General features: G+C 34.5%; 1 protein-coding gene and 2 pseudogenes across 5 annotated transcripts; 2 read left to right on the top strand and 1 right to left on the bottom strand.

The window, feature by feature from the left end:
• Positions 1-266: 266 nt before the first annotated feature.
• Positions 267-2,892, bottom strand: LOC107637044 (uncharacterized). Of its 3 annotated transcripts, XM_088485906.1 has the most exons (9): positions 2,715-2,892; positions 2,552-2,632; positions 1,845-1,934; positions 1,592-1,758; positions 1,426-1,495; positions 1,029-1,108; positions 836-898; positions 657-733; positions 267-541 (listed from the first exon to the last, which is right to left on the bottom strand). In XM_088485906.1, exons 1-9 carry the CDS (start codon positions 2,802-2,804, stop codon positions 441-443), a joined length of 819 nt encoding a protein of 272 aa, XP_088342032.1. In that variant the 5' UTR covers positions 2,805-2,892; the 3' UTR covers positions 267-440. The 3 variants fall into 3 exon arrangements, with proteins under 3 accessions (XP_088342032.1, XP_088342033.1, XP_088342034.1); XM_088485907.1 differs by lacking the exon at positions 1,029-1,108 and having other exon boundaries at positions 836-939; positions 2,715-2,874; XM_088485908.1 differs by lacking the exon at positions 1,845-1,934 and having other exon boundaries at positions 2,715-2,874.
• A 707-nt stretch (positions 2,893-3,599) lies between these two features.
• LOC107639821 (origin of replication complex subunit 5-like) lies at positions 3,600-7,624 on the top strand (annotated as a pseudogene). The gene is made up of 6 exons (XR_015881204.1): positions 3,600-3,725; positions 4,182-4,975; positions 5,056-5,489; positions 5,631-5,914; positions 6,017-6,108; positions 7,569-7,624. The product of XR_015881204.1 is annotated as an origin of replication complex subunit 5-like (transcript).
• A 273-nt stretch (positions 7,625-7,897) lies between these two features.
• Positions 7,898-10,426, top strand: LOC107639820 (SKP1-like protein 21; annotated as a pseudogene). Its single transcript, XR_015881203.1, has 7 exons — positions 7,898-7,933; positions 8,084-8,276; positions 8,386-8,577; positions 8,660-8,770; positions 8,930-9,008; positions 9,738-9,841; positions 9,951-10,426. The product of XR_015881203.1 is annotated as an SKP1-like protein 21 (transcript).
• The last annotated feature ends 538 nt before the right edge of the window (positions 10,427-10,964 follow it).

The raw sequence follows: 10,964 nt of genomic DNA, 5'->3' as shown, positions 1-10,964 counted from the left end.
TTGGAATCTTCCACATTGATCTTGCAGCTTCATTTGAGGCACATATTTCCTCTATTTATTTCCACATTGTGATAACTTAATATATTTAGCCACCCAAGTAAAAGCAAACTCAGTTATATATGTGTAAACTCAACACATTGCCTTCATCCAAGAGTGTAGATCTATCTTTTCTTATTGAACATAACACTTACATAATGAAAACCAGTTTTGAGTTTCAATAATCAACTGTCAATTTATTGTGTGTGTATATATACTATATTACTATGTACTGAAAAAACATTTCTCTATATAACATTAGAGGATACAGTTACAGCAGCCATTTTAAATAGAAAGATTGTGGTCACAACAAACTGACTTTCTTTATAAATGAGATGGTAACAAAATGTTCAGTTCAATGCTGACGCCTGAAAAAGTGAAAATTCAATGAAGGCAACAAACAATCATTTCAACTTCTTACTGAAGTCCGACAGCTCAAGAACTTGAATTCTGGGGATAGCCGCAGCTTCTTCTCTCTCTTTCTGAGTGTTGTAACCCCAGTTCCCTGATCCCAAAAAACAATTACACTTATCAGGCACACTCACGATGTCATGTAATATTTTCCCTTGAGAGAATCCATTCCAATTATAAACTGGTTAAGAAATACAAAAGGAAGCTACCTAAATACAGATTCCATTGATCTAACTCAGGTTCTTTGATGACATTTTTTAAGGTAGCAAGCCGATCCTCAACAAAGCTGGTTAAAAGAGTTAATTTCATGTAAGCAATAATAGAGTTCCAGTAGAAATAACAATAACCAGAATGATGTATAATTAGTTCTAGTAGCACAATATCTTACTGAAGTGTGAGTCCTTGGTGCTCTGGTCTCTTTTGAAGCTGCTTCAGCACTTTCACCTTAGGCCTACCGGTAAAACCAAAGATGGTGCAAGGAAAGTGAATTTCCTTTCAAAAAATAAAGCAAGAGAAAAGAAAAGAAAAAAATGTTAAAGCATCACTGGACATTATTTTAGACGAATATATACTACACTAACCCAGTTCCTAGACCATATATTCTTTCAGGTGGAATTGTCACCCCAGCAAGCTCTCGGAGTAAAGCATCGGCAAAACGGCTCTAAAATTACAAAAGAAATGATAAAGATACAAAATGAACAGGGGACATGATGTAAAATTGCAAAAGGTGCATAAGTCGTATTAGGACAACATTATCTTCCTTTCTCTCTTACTCTTTCATTCCAAAATAATTATCACCTTGAAAATTCGGTACATTAAAAATTGTATATATTACTTGCAATTTATATCAAGATACATTGACTTTTGAAAGTAAAAATATTATGGAATGGAGTATTTTTCATTAATACTGAGACAAAAGTATCTGTTGACGGGATTATCATCCCCTAGCTAGGGTCAAAAAGAAGGTTGGATGCTGACCTGTTTCGTGGTGACTATGTACACTCTCGAGCTTGCAAATTTTAATGCATCAGAAACACCAGGATAGAATCTATAGACAAACATCACGAATTAGTAGTAGTAGATCTCCTTCATGTGATATAAATATGCTAAACTAATCACAGCTCAGAAGGTTTAATTTGGTTACCTATTTGCACCGATCCAAGTAGCGAAATCCTGCTCCAACCATTCATCTCTAACCTTTCCAAAAAGATCTATCAAAGTTTCTCTATTCTCACTCCACTCTTCCATGATAACAGGCTTCAACTTGGACCAATTTTCCAATATACCCTCAACCGTGAGCCCCTCTGCAACCTTGCAAAAAAAGTAGGCATCAGTCAAAAGCAGATGCAAATTCCACGGATAAATGCTAAAGATCAGAGATAAGACATTGTACTCACTGAAGACTTCCTGATGGAAGGTATTCTGGTCTCTAACAACAATCTCACAAGTAAAACATTTTCATGTCCAGTTTCTACGACCGGTCGGACCTATAACACAGACAACTATGGAAGTTCATCTTCAGAATGAAAATTGGTCTATTTATTCACCATATTCAAAGCAATGTTTTTGAAAGCTCAATATTTTTGAGTAAAATATTCACAACATCATATGCAAGTAACTAAATCCTTACAAAAAAAAAAATGATTAAAACCGGAAAATGTTTATATTTTGAGGGAATAAAACTTGATTAACAATAAAAAAAGGCAACAAAGTTAGCGAGAAACAGTGTGTTGTTTAATTAGCTTAGTTTTGGAACAATTTTATAATCAAAGTCCTACTGAAATCTTAGAGGAAAAATCAATTACTTCCTCAAAGAAGTGAGATTGACACATGCATTGCACCTCATAATGGTACTCTTCTAAAACAAGGAAATTTATTTGAAAGCAAAATAATTTTGTCTCTGATTCCCTTTCTATAATTTGAGGCCTCTGTTGTTATTTACAAATCGTATAAGTTGATAAGCAGTTAACAGTTACTCAGAACCAAAACACATAACATCTAAATTATAAAGCAATTTAGCAAAAAACAAAGGCATAAACATAATAATTAACTAATTGATTAAAAAAATGCATAAGAAGTAAGTAGTGAATATGAGATTAATTACTGAATGCATCTGGTCAACAATCCAATCCTGAGTGGCCGAATCCACGCCATGAAACAAAGAAGGCCATCTCACTTTCGCAGCCTGAAAGGTATCCTAGTTAATGAAAAAGTGAAAACTTGAAATGAAAAAACAAGTAAGAGAGAAAGGAGAGAGGGTACAGTACCTTGAGAGCAGAGAGAGAGCTCTCACCGCAGCTATCACAGAGGATTCCATCGAAGTCCAAAGCATAAAGCTCCCCCATTTCACTCTGCATCGTTGTTATGCTCCTTCCTCACTCTTCACAACTCACAATTCAACGCTCCGTTCCTTACGTCCCTGATGTAGCCACGTGTTTGCTAATCATTTTTATTTATTTTTTTGTTGTATATTATTATATAATAAATTTATTTATGTGTTCATTTAAAGCTTGTAATAACTTTTTTATATTTAATGCATATTTCAAAACTTATCTTTGTATCAACCTTAACTATCAAATGGAATTGATTAGAAGTGCGATGATTTTATGCGATAAAAATGTATGATAAATTTATTATATAATTATATATAAAAGAGGATAATTTACTTTCTAATTTCCATTAAGCAATTGCTTATATAATTTAATTTGTATCACTCAAATTTTTCATCGAATTCAACATAAATAATTAATTTTAGGTATCTATAGTTTAATTAAATTCTCGATTAGGAACTTTAACTTATAAAGTTTGTAAATAGATTCAATTAGATATTGAGTAACTATTGTTATTGTTATTTTTTTTCCTAGAAAAAGGAATATTCAATCGGATGTTGCACTGGTACAATTTATTTTTTAAAAGAAAAAACAATATCTACAATTTTTTGGTCATGGACTAGAAGACCCAAATCAACTGGACCATATTGAATTCTGACGCAGGCCCAAATAGACAATCATAAGCCCAAAAAAATGGAGAGAAAAGTGGCTCTTCCCGGGACAACGTTGTTTGATTTTGGCGCCATTTCCATTCCTTTCCCCGCAGTGTGTTGTATTGTAATATTGTATTTGCCATTTGATTTTGCTCTCTTCACTCTTCATTCTTCACTGTCACATTGCACCAAACAACTGCGTGGAAAAAGCGACACGTCCAAGCGCCTTCACTGAGTCGTGCTTGCCACGCGCACCCAATTGGATCTGCTCGCATCTCTGTTCTCTGTTTTCTCGGTAAAGACCTTCACTCCACAGTCCTTTTCTCTTCTTTTAGGTTTAATTCAGGGTTTTTCCTCACTTTCTTAATCTAATTGGATTTGGTTTGTTATCAATTTCAGTATGTTCATATTTGTCTTTAGAATATTCTATGACATCTTTTTACTTTCAAACCAACGAAAATTAATCAATTTTGCGTTGTAGTTTGTGAATTTTGAAAGCCATTTATTGAACTGAAGCTTTGATATCACTCAAGTTCAATTTTACTGTATGATAATGATGATGCTTTCATAAATCTGATTAATATATCCATTAGAGTTAGTGTTAAGTTCTTTCAGGTTGTGTGTATGTGAACTCCAGCACAATGGATTATTGTTTATTGACTACCAATCCTAAGAGTGCGTGGAATCCGTTACAATTAGTTTTTTCAAAATTTTGATTCCAAATTGATGATTCCATTGTTGATTTTATCAGAGGAAACATGAATTCAGAGGAAGCTGCACAAATTCCCAGAAGAACTACAAGGTCCTTAGCTTCATCTTCTGCGTCGACTTCTAATAATGCATCTTCTGCAAAAGTAAATAGCCTTGAACCTCTAACAATCAATGACCTTTTAGTTGGAGGAGACCCTATTAGCCTAGATGAATTGTTTTCTAATTTCCCCGGTAGAAGTAGCCAGATTCTCGAGATTGTAAGTCTTTTGGGGCCATTGAACACTCCAATGCTTCCTTTGTTTGTGTATGGTGGTGTTTCCACTGGAAAAACCAGTATCATTTTTCGATTATTCCGGCATCTCAACAGGCCTCTTGTTTATTCTAGCTGCACGACGTGTTATAATCAGGTTATCTTGTTTGAATCTATACTAAATCAGTTGCATCTCCATAGAAAAAGTTCTGCCAATGGCTATTCAAATGCAAAGCGCTGTGAGAGACCATCGGATTTTATTAATTTTTTTACGGAAGCATTGACCGATGCCATAAACAATCTGAAGGAGAAGTCGGAGAAGTTGATATCAGGCAAGACAATGGCACAACGGGGGATTGGAAACATGATCTACTTGGTATTTGACAATTTTCAGCTTGTTAGAGAGTGGGATAAGAGCTCTACTTTATTACCCTTTCTGTTTAATTTCTATGATCTGCTGAAGATTCCTGAGGTGGGTCTAATATTTATCAGCAATACTTCTCCAGATACCTTTTACTCTTCTAACATGGGTTATGTGGTGCCTATCCCTGTATACTTTCTTCCCTGTATTCTTCATTCTTGGAGTAAGACATCTTATTACTATTACTTTCCTTTCTCAGATTTACATAATCTCATAGTGAATTTTTGTTTATTTTTCATGCAGTGTGGCTTTAAGGTCTTTCTTTAGGGTTACTAGGCAGGTTGATGAATTGTCCACTGCCTTCAAACCACTATATGAAAAATATTGTGAACCTTTACGCGATAAAAGAGTCTTTCCTAATGGAGACAAAGACAAAGACATGAAGAGAAAGTTATTTAGTCATATCAATCCTCACATCACGTCCTCTCTAAATGAGATATTTAAGGTTTCATCTCATCGTTCAGCTGAAGTTGAGAACTCCAAAGAGGCAAATCTGAAGGTGAATCAAAAGAAACTGGAGCGACGTGAAGAAATTGCCAAGCTAGACTTTCACATGTCTACGAGTGCAAAGTATCTTCTTATTTCAGCATTTCTTGCTTCCCGAAATCCAGCTACTCTTGATGCTTCACTTTTTGATTCCAAAGGAGGTTCTGATAATCGAAAGCGAAAGAGGAAGTAAGCATGTTGATTTGTTGGTTGATGTGTAATTTACAAAAATTAGTTCTCTAGCCATAGTATGATTCTGCTTTTGTTCTCTCTCTTTTTTCAAGCAGTGGATGTTTAACTTTCTAGTCTATTGTTCTTTTTTGTGTGTGGACCCTCTGAGAAGCTGCCTGAAAGAAAGGAAAGTTTAGAAGAGGAGTTACTAATGAAAGGACCTGGAAGTTTCCCACTGGAGAGGTTGTTAGCCATCTTTCAGTGTATTGTATCGGTCGCAGAAGATTCGTCGGTTGAGGACAAACAAAGCGGCGAACTGATGTCTGATGTTCTGTTGCAGCTATCCAGTCTCTGCAATGCTAAATTTATGTTTAAAGGAAGAAGCTGTCCAATTGAAGGCTCAGTTCGGTATCGGTCAACTGTATCAGAAGACTTGGCTTTGAAGGTAACCTCAGTTCCCACGTAACACTCCCACAGAATTCTTGGTTTATTTATATGACATTTGGAAAACAAATGAAGAATAATATTTTCATTGTTGTTTAAGCAGGTTGCAAGGAGCCTCAAGTTCCCTTTATCAAGTTATTTGTATAAAAGAACCTAGCAATCTTTGACTTTGGTTCTTCTGCTTCACAAATCCTGGTTATCCATTTTTCTCTGATAGAATCTGTACAACCTATGATGCTGCTATCTGCAGTTATCCTCATGAAATTGCCGGAATTATCCCTATGAATTGTAACATTGGATGGATTGAATAATTTTCAATGCACATGGAATTTCCAAAAATGCATATATATCGCAGATCTAACCTTTAGTGCAGTATGGATTCTGAAATAATGTTTCTCTTGCAGATATGGAATTGTAGCATGGCACAAATTGTGTTTAAGACCCAATTTTCTTAAGAAATTTCTTGTACTTCAAATGAATGCCCCATCTATTTCAATTTTCCAGAATGGGAATTTTTTCTCCCAACAATTTCAGTCGTAAATTCGTAATCATAACCATAATTAATTAATATTATTTAGGGATAAAACAAAATAGATGGATCTAATTAGCCTATGGAAAAAAAATTTGTTTTGCCGAAGAAGGAAATGCAAATATCAAAATATTTTGTTTCTCTCTCCTCCACCATTCTTTCTCTCTCTTTCGTTCTCTGTCTTTTTTTTCTTCATCGCCGACAACCGCCAATTCCCTCCATTTCAAAGCCCTCTCTACTTTCTGCAAATCTCTCTCTCTCTCTCTCTACTTATTTGCCCCCAATACAGCGCATTGATTGAATTGATTGGAGCAAATTGTTTACAATTTTAAGTACCATTGGTGTTTAGCATTTCAATACCATTGCTGTTTCTTCAATCTAAGCTCGTGGTAAAGAATCCTGCTGCTTTTTTCCCCTTTTGGTTCCGTTTATTGTGCTGGCATATAACAACCCCTTTCTTCAACTTCTTATTCATGTTGCTATTGTGTTTGTTGTGTTGGAAATGATGATGTTAAACAAATTTGATGCTAATCAAAATCATGTAGCTGATATAAATAATGAAAATTTAGCTCCTTTTAAACTCTGCCATTACTGTTTTGTGAAGTTGGCCGATGGTGAAGCTCTTTAGTATCATGGGAATTCAGAATTCTTGTGTGTAATTAGCTAACAAGTAGCTTTTAAATTGTTCTATTCTGTTTTTATTTTCTTTTTATATATGGAATCAGGAAATTTGTAAAAACCACTCTGTCTTTTTTTGTCTTTTCTATTTTTTATGTGTGTTAACTTAATGTGATATTTGGATAATACCAAGTTCAAATGGAAGCATGCCTAATAAGATGTGAGCAGCAGTAATGTAACTATAAACGTTTTTGCCATTTTGAAAAAAAAAAAAGTAAGTTACATGTGTTGATAGTTTTCTCTTGTTTGAAGTATTTTCTTTTTGAAGTTTTATTGTTTGGAAATGTTAATTAAAAAATTTCGGGTGGAAATAGGCATCAATCAATTGTTGTACTTAGTTTTGTAATAGTAGGATAGGGCATGTCTTAGTTGATGCTTTATGTATTTGCATACTCTTCATTTATGTATTGTTATTCATTACACATTTTGACTTATCCTATTTATGCAGGGTCTCTCTGAATTTAGGAGGTGCTGCTGAATTATTCACCATTCTACACTTTGGCAAGGTTTATGTCTGTTATCCTTGCTTGTTGAAAATATTGTGATATAGGGAATTGTGTATCACTGCCAATGCTTTCATGGACCATATGCATTTGATGCTGCTGCTAGAGAAGCTTAATCCTGATCCCAAACCTCGTTTGATTAGTGGATGTATTATCTGGTTGTCTGGAATTGAAATTTGAATTTGAATTTCCACCTCTGCATATATTGGTCAAACCGTGATTCCGTGAATAAACTTCAAATATCAGTAGTTTCCGCTTTTGACACTAGTTTAAAATGTCAGGAATTGACATGGCAGTTAGTAAACCCGAGGTGCGTATCTGCTTGTATGATATAAGTAATTTCTAGTTTAAGATCCTCTTCTGGTTCTGTGATTATGATTTTATTATTTTTTTTCTCTTACAATTTTTTATCCTGAGATATTGAGAGATTTAAAATCCAGTGTTTAACTTCTTGCTTCAGATTATGCAGCCGTATATCTGGCTTCAGACACCAGATGGTGCAATACAACAAGTGGAACAGGAAATTGCAATGTTTTGCCCTTTTTTTGTCAAGAAGTAATAAAAAAGGCACGGGATCTTCAAAGAACTGTGCAATATGTCTTCCTCAACGGGATTATTGCCGATTTCATCAATTACCAGGTCGCTCAAACAAGGTTCTTTATGTTTCTTCACTTTTTAATGTTGTTATAAACTTATAATCAAATATAAGATGCACTTTAAATGGAAAGGTTTTATTTGACGGATGGCTTAGTTTTTGTATAGGAGCGGAAATCTTATGATGAGAAATTCATGCGGATGGACACGAAGCAGTTATGTGAGTTGACATCTGCTGCAGACAGCCTTCAGTTGAAAACATTGGTTGATCTTATAAGCCGTACACTTGCTCGAATAATTGAAGGAAAATCCCCTGAGGAAATACACGGCATATTTAATTTGCCAGATGATCTTACAGAGGTATCTGGTGCTTGCAATAACCATGTTTCAATTCTTTTTTCGATGTCAGTTTTGCTGTTTTTAGACATTCTATTTGATCCAGGAAAAGAAATTGGAGCCCTATAAAAACACAACTGCTGATCCGAGGATCAGGCTTTTGAACCGCTTGTATGCTAAGAAAAGGAAAGAGCTGAAGGAGCATGAGAGGCTAAAGGTGTAAATATTGTTTCTTATTTTTTTCATCACATTACAGTGCAAGCACACTGTCCAATTTGTAAAGTATTATTTAATTACTTGTACCTTTTTTAATGTCCTGATTCTTGAATTGTAAAATGTTGATGTTTAACAAGATTTGGTCGGGCACATGTTTCAGAATGTTGAAGTTGAAGAAGAGAATGTGGATGATCGTTCAGTCGATGACCTTTTGTCTTTTATTAATGGAAATGATGCAGGTAACTGAGCATTTTTCGATCCCCTTTACATGAGTTTTACTTAATGCGTTTTGTTGTGGTTAGACCGATGAAATGGTACAACTTTGTCCTAGTTGAGCAATTTCCATTTGATGTAATTTGTTGACCACATGAAACTACCTCTTCTACGCCTGTAAGATGAGCTTACAAGTTGATTCATGTCCATCTTGACAACATTGAAACTCGAAATTAGTAGTACTCAGTTCTTTCGTTAATGTTTGTCTGCATCAAGTATAGACAGTGTAGGTGGTCCAATGATCTTGTTGAAATGAAGAGAAGAAATATACCAAAAGGTAGGACTGTGAGGACAAAGAGATCCTTTTTTGGTTGTTAAAGTAAAGCCTTTAATATGTCAGCCACTCACCATATTTAGAGGGAAAGTCCTCTATAAGGGCCACGTGCTTTACTTTAAAGAGAATTGAAATGTCTAATCTTATTCCACAAAACTGGCTTGTCTAAAAATTTATCAATGAAGGTTTGAAATTACGCTCCAACTAACTAAAACAATATCTGTTTCTCATCTAAATTTCCTAGTTATACAATCATTTCATTCAGTGGGATTTATATTTAAGCTTTTGTGTTTGACAATGTCCGGAAACTCTCGAGTCTTGAGTAGTGGTCTTCTGTAGGCTGTAGCATTTTATTTTATTTTCCTGTTTCATCTGCTTGGGGATGCAGATGCCTAACTGTTAGTGAGAAATCTTGTTACAGATCCAAAGGAGATGAAAAATTCTAAGAATAAAAAGAAAAACGGAAGAAGAAAAGAGCAACAGACGAGCTCTTCTTTAAAGGAAGCTTCTGAACTGAACAATAAGGTAGTCATAATATCTAATATCAAATTTGTCTTCAAGTTAAATTTGAAAAAACAAGTTCAGTTATTTACTATATATGTTCCAAGTGTTTATTGCTTTTTACTTCTAATAGGAGATAAATGGTCATAATATCAGACCCCAAACTGATGGAGCTAATGGAGTTTCCGAGGCCTCACAGTCTAATACAGAAGACAGCACTTTTGTTCCTAGAGAGTTTGATGATGGAGATATAGATGAGGAGATCGATCCTGCATTACAGGAAAAACTTGACAGGTGGGGCTAGACTATATTCTAAGTGCAGTGTTTACACTTCATGCTAAAATTTGAAGTTGTATTTTTCTTTTTGTGGATGACAATCATTATCTTTAGCATAGTTGCAGTGGCAGATCACTAGCACTATTATCTTTATTCTATCATATGGAGAGGACATAGCATCAGAATGATTGATGAACTCTTTCTTTCTTTCTTTCAACAAATTGTATTTCTTGAATCATGTATTGCTGGTTGCATGTGAAATGACGTGCTCACATTCGTGTATATATGAGAGAGAGGGCAATGTGACAATATCCAAATTGATTTCATTGTGTTTGGGATTGGCAAGTGACAAATGTTTATTTTATATTGTTCCTATGTTGGAGAATTTTTAGTAATCTTTGTATCCCTAGCAATCTAGCAATAGGTTTTTCTTGATCTTGTATGTTTAAAATGTTTCAATAAATAATGCAACTTGTTTTAATCTGTGTGTGCATTCCTGCTATTGAAGAACATAATGGAACAAAAAAGAAATATGAAAGGGTGGGAAAGTGACAAGAAAAACAATAAGAAATCTCTAAGTTTGAGAGTGAAAATGATGATTGATTACTTATGATTGTGAACTTGTGTTATGATTATGTCAATAATTAACTTCAGAAACAAGATGTAACTCCATAACTAACTACCTAACAAGTCTAAGTTAAGATGAGTTGTTGCACTCTTCTCTTCAATCTCATCTTATATGGAATGAGTTTTAAATCATTACTTATGTGAAGAAAAAAAATTACTCCAACAACTACAGAGTCTGAGAGTCACATTAGGAGTACAAAAATGAATATATGATCACAACTCAATTTTTAACAATTTGTAACAC

This window comes from Arachis ipaensis, chromosome B4 (assembly GCF_059453495.1).
Source record: "Arachis ipaensis isolate K30076 ecotype BB chromosome B4, ASM5945349v1, whole genome shotgun sequence".
In the NCBI taxonomy this organism is placed as follows: domain Eukaryota; kingdom Viridiplantae; phylum Streptophyta; class Magnoliopsida; order Fabales; family Fabaceae; genus Arachis; species Arachis ipaensis.
The sequence above is the reverse complement of the archived record's forward strand: the minus strand, read 5'-3'. Positions and strand labels throughout refer to the sequence as shown.

What these genes read in the sequence shown, in the direction of transcription:
- LOC107637044 (XM_088485906.1), bottom strand. Translation starts at nt 2,804, where the DNA reads ATGCAGAGTGAAATGGGGGAGCTTTATGCTTTGGACTTCGATGGAATC. An exon ending in ACTTGGATCGGTGCAAATAG is followed by an intron (nt 1,496 to 1,591) that starts GTAACCAAATTA and finishes GTTTGTCTATAG; the next exon opens with ATTCTATCCTGGTGTTTCTG. An exon ending in CACCAAGGACTCACACTTCA is followed by an intron (nt 734 to 835) that starts GTAAGATATTGT and finishes TCTTTTAACCAG; the next exon opens with CTTTGTTGAGGATCGGCTTG.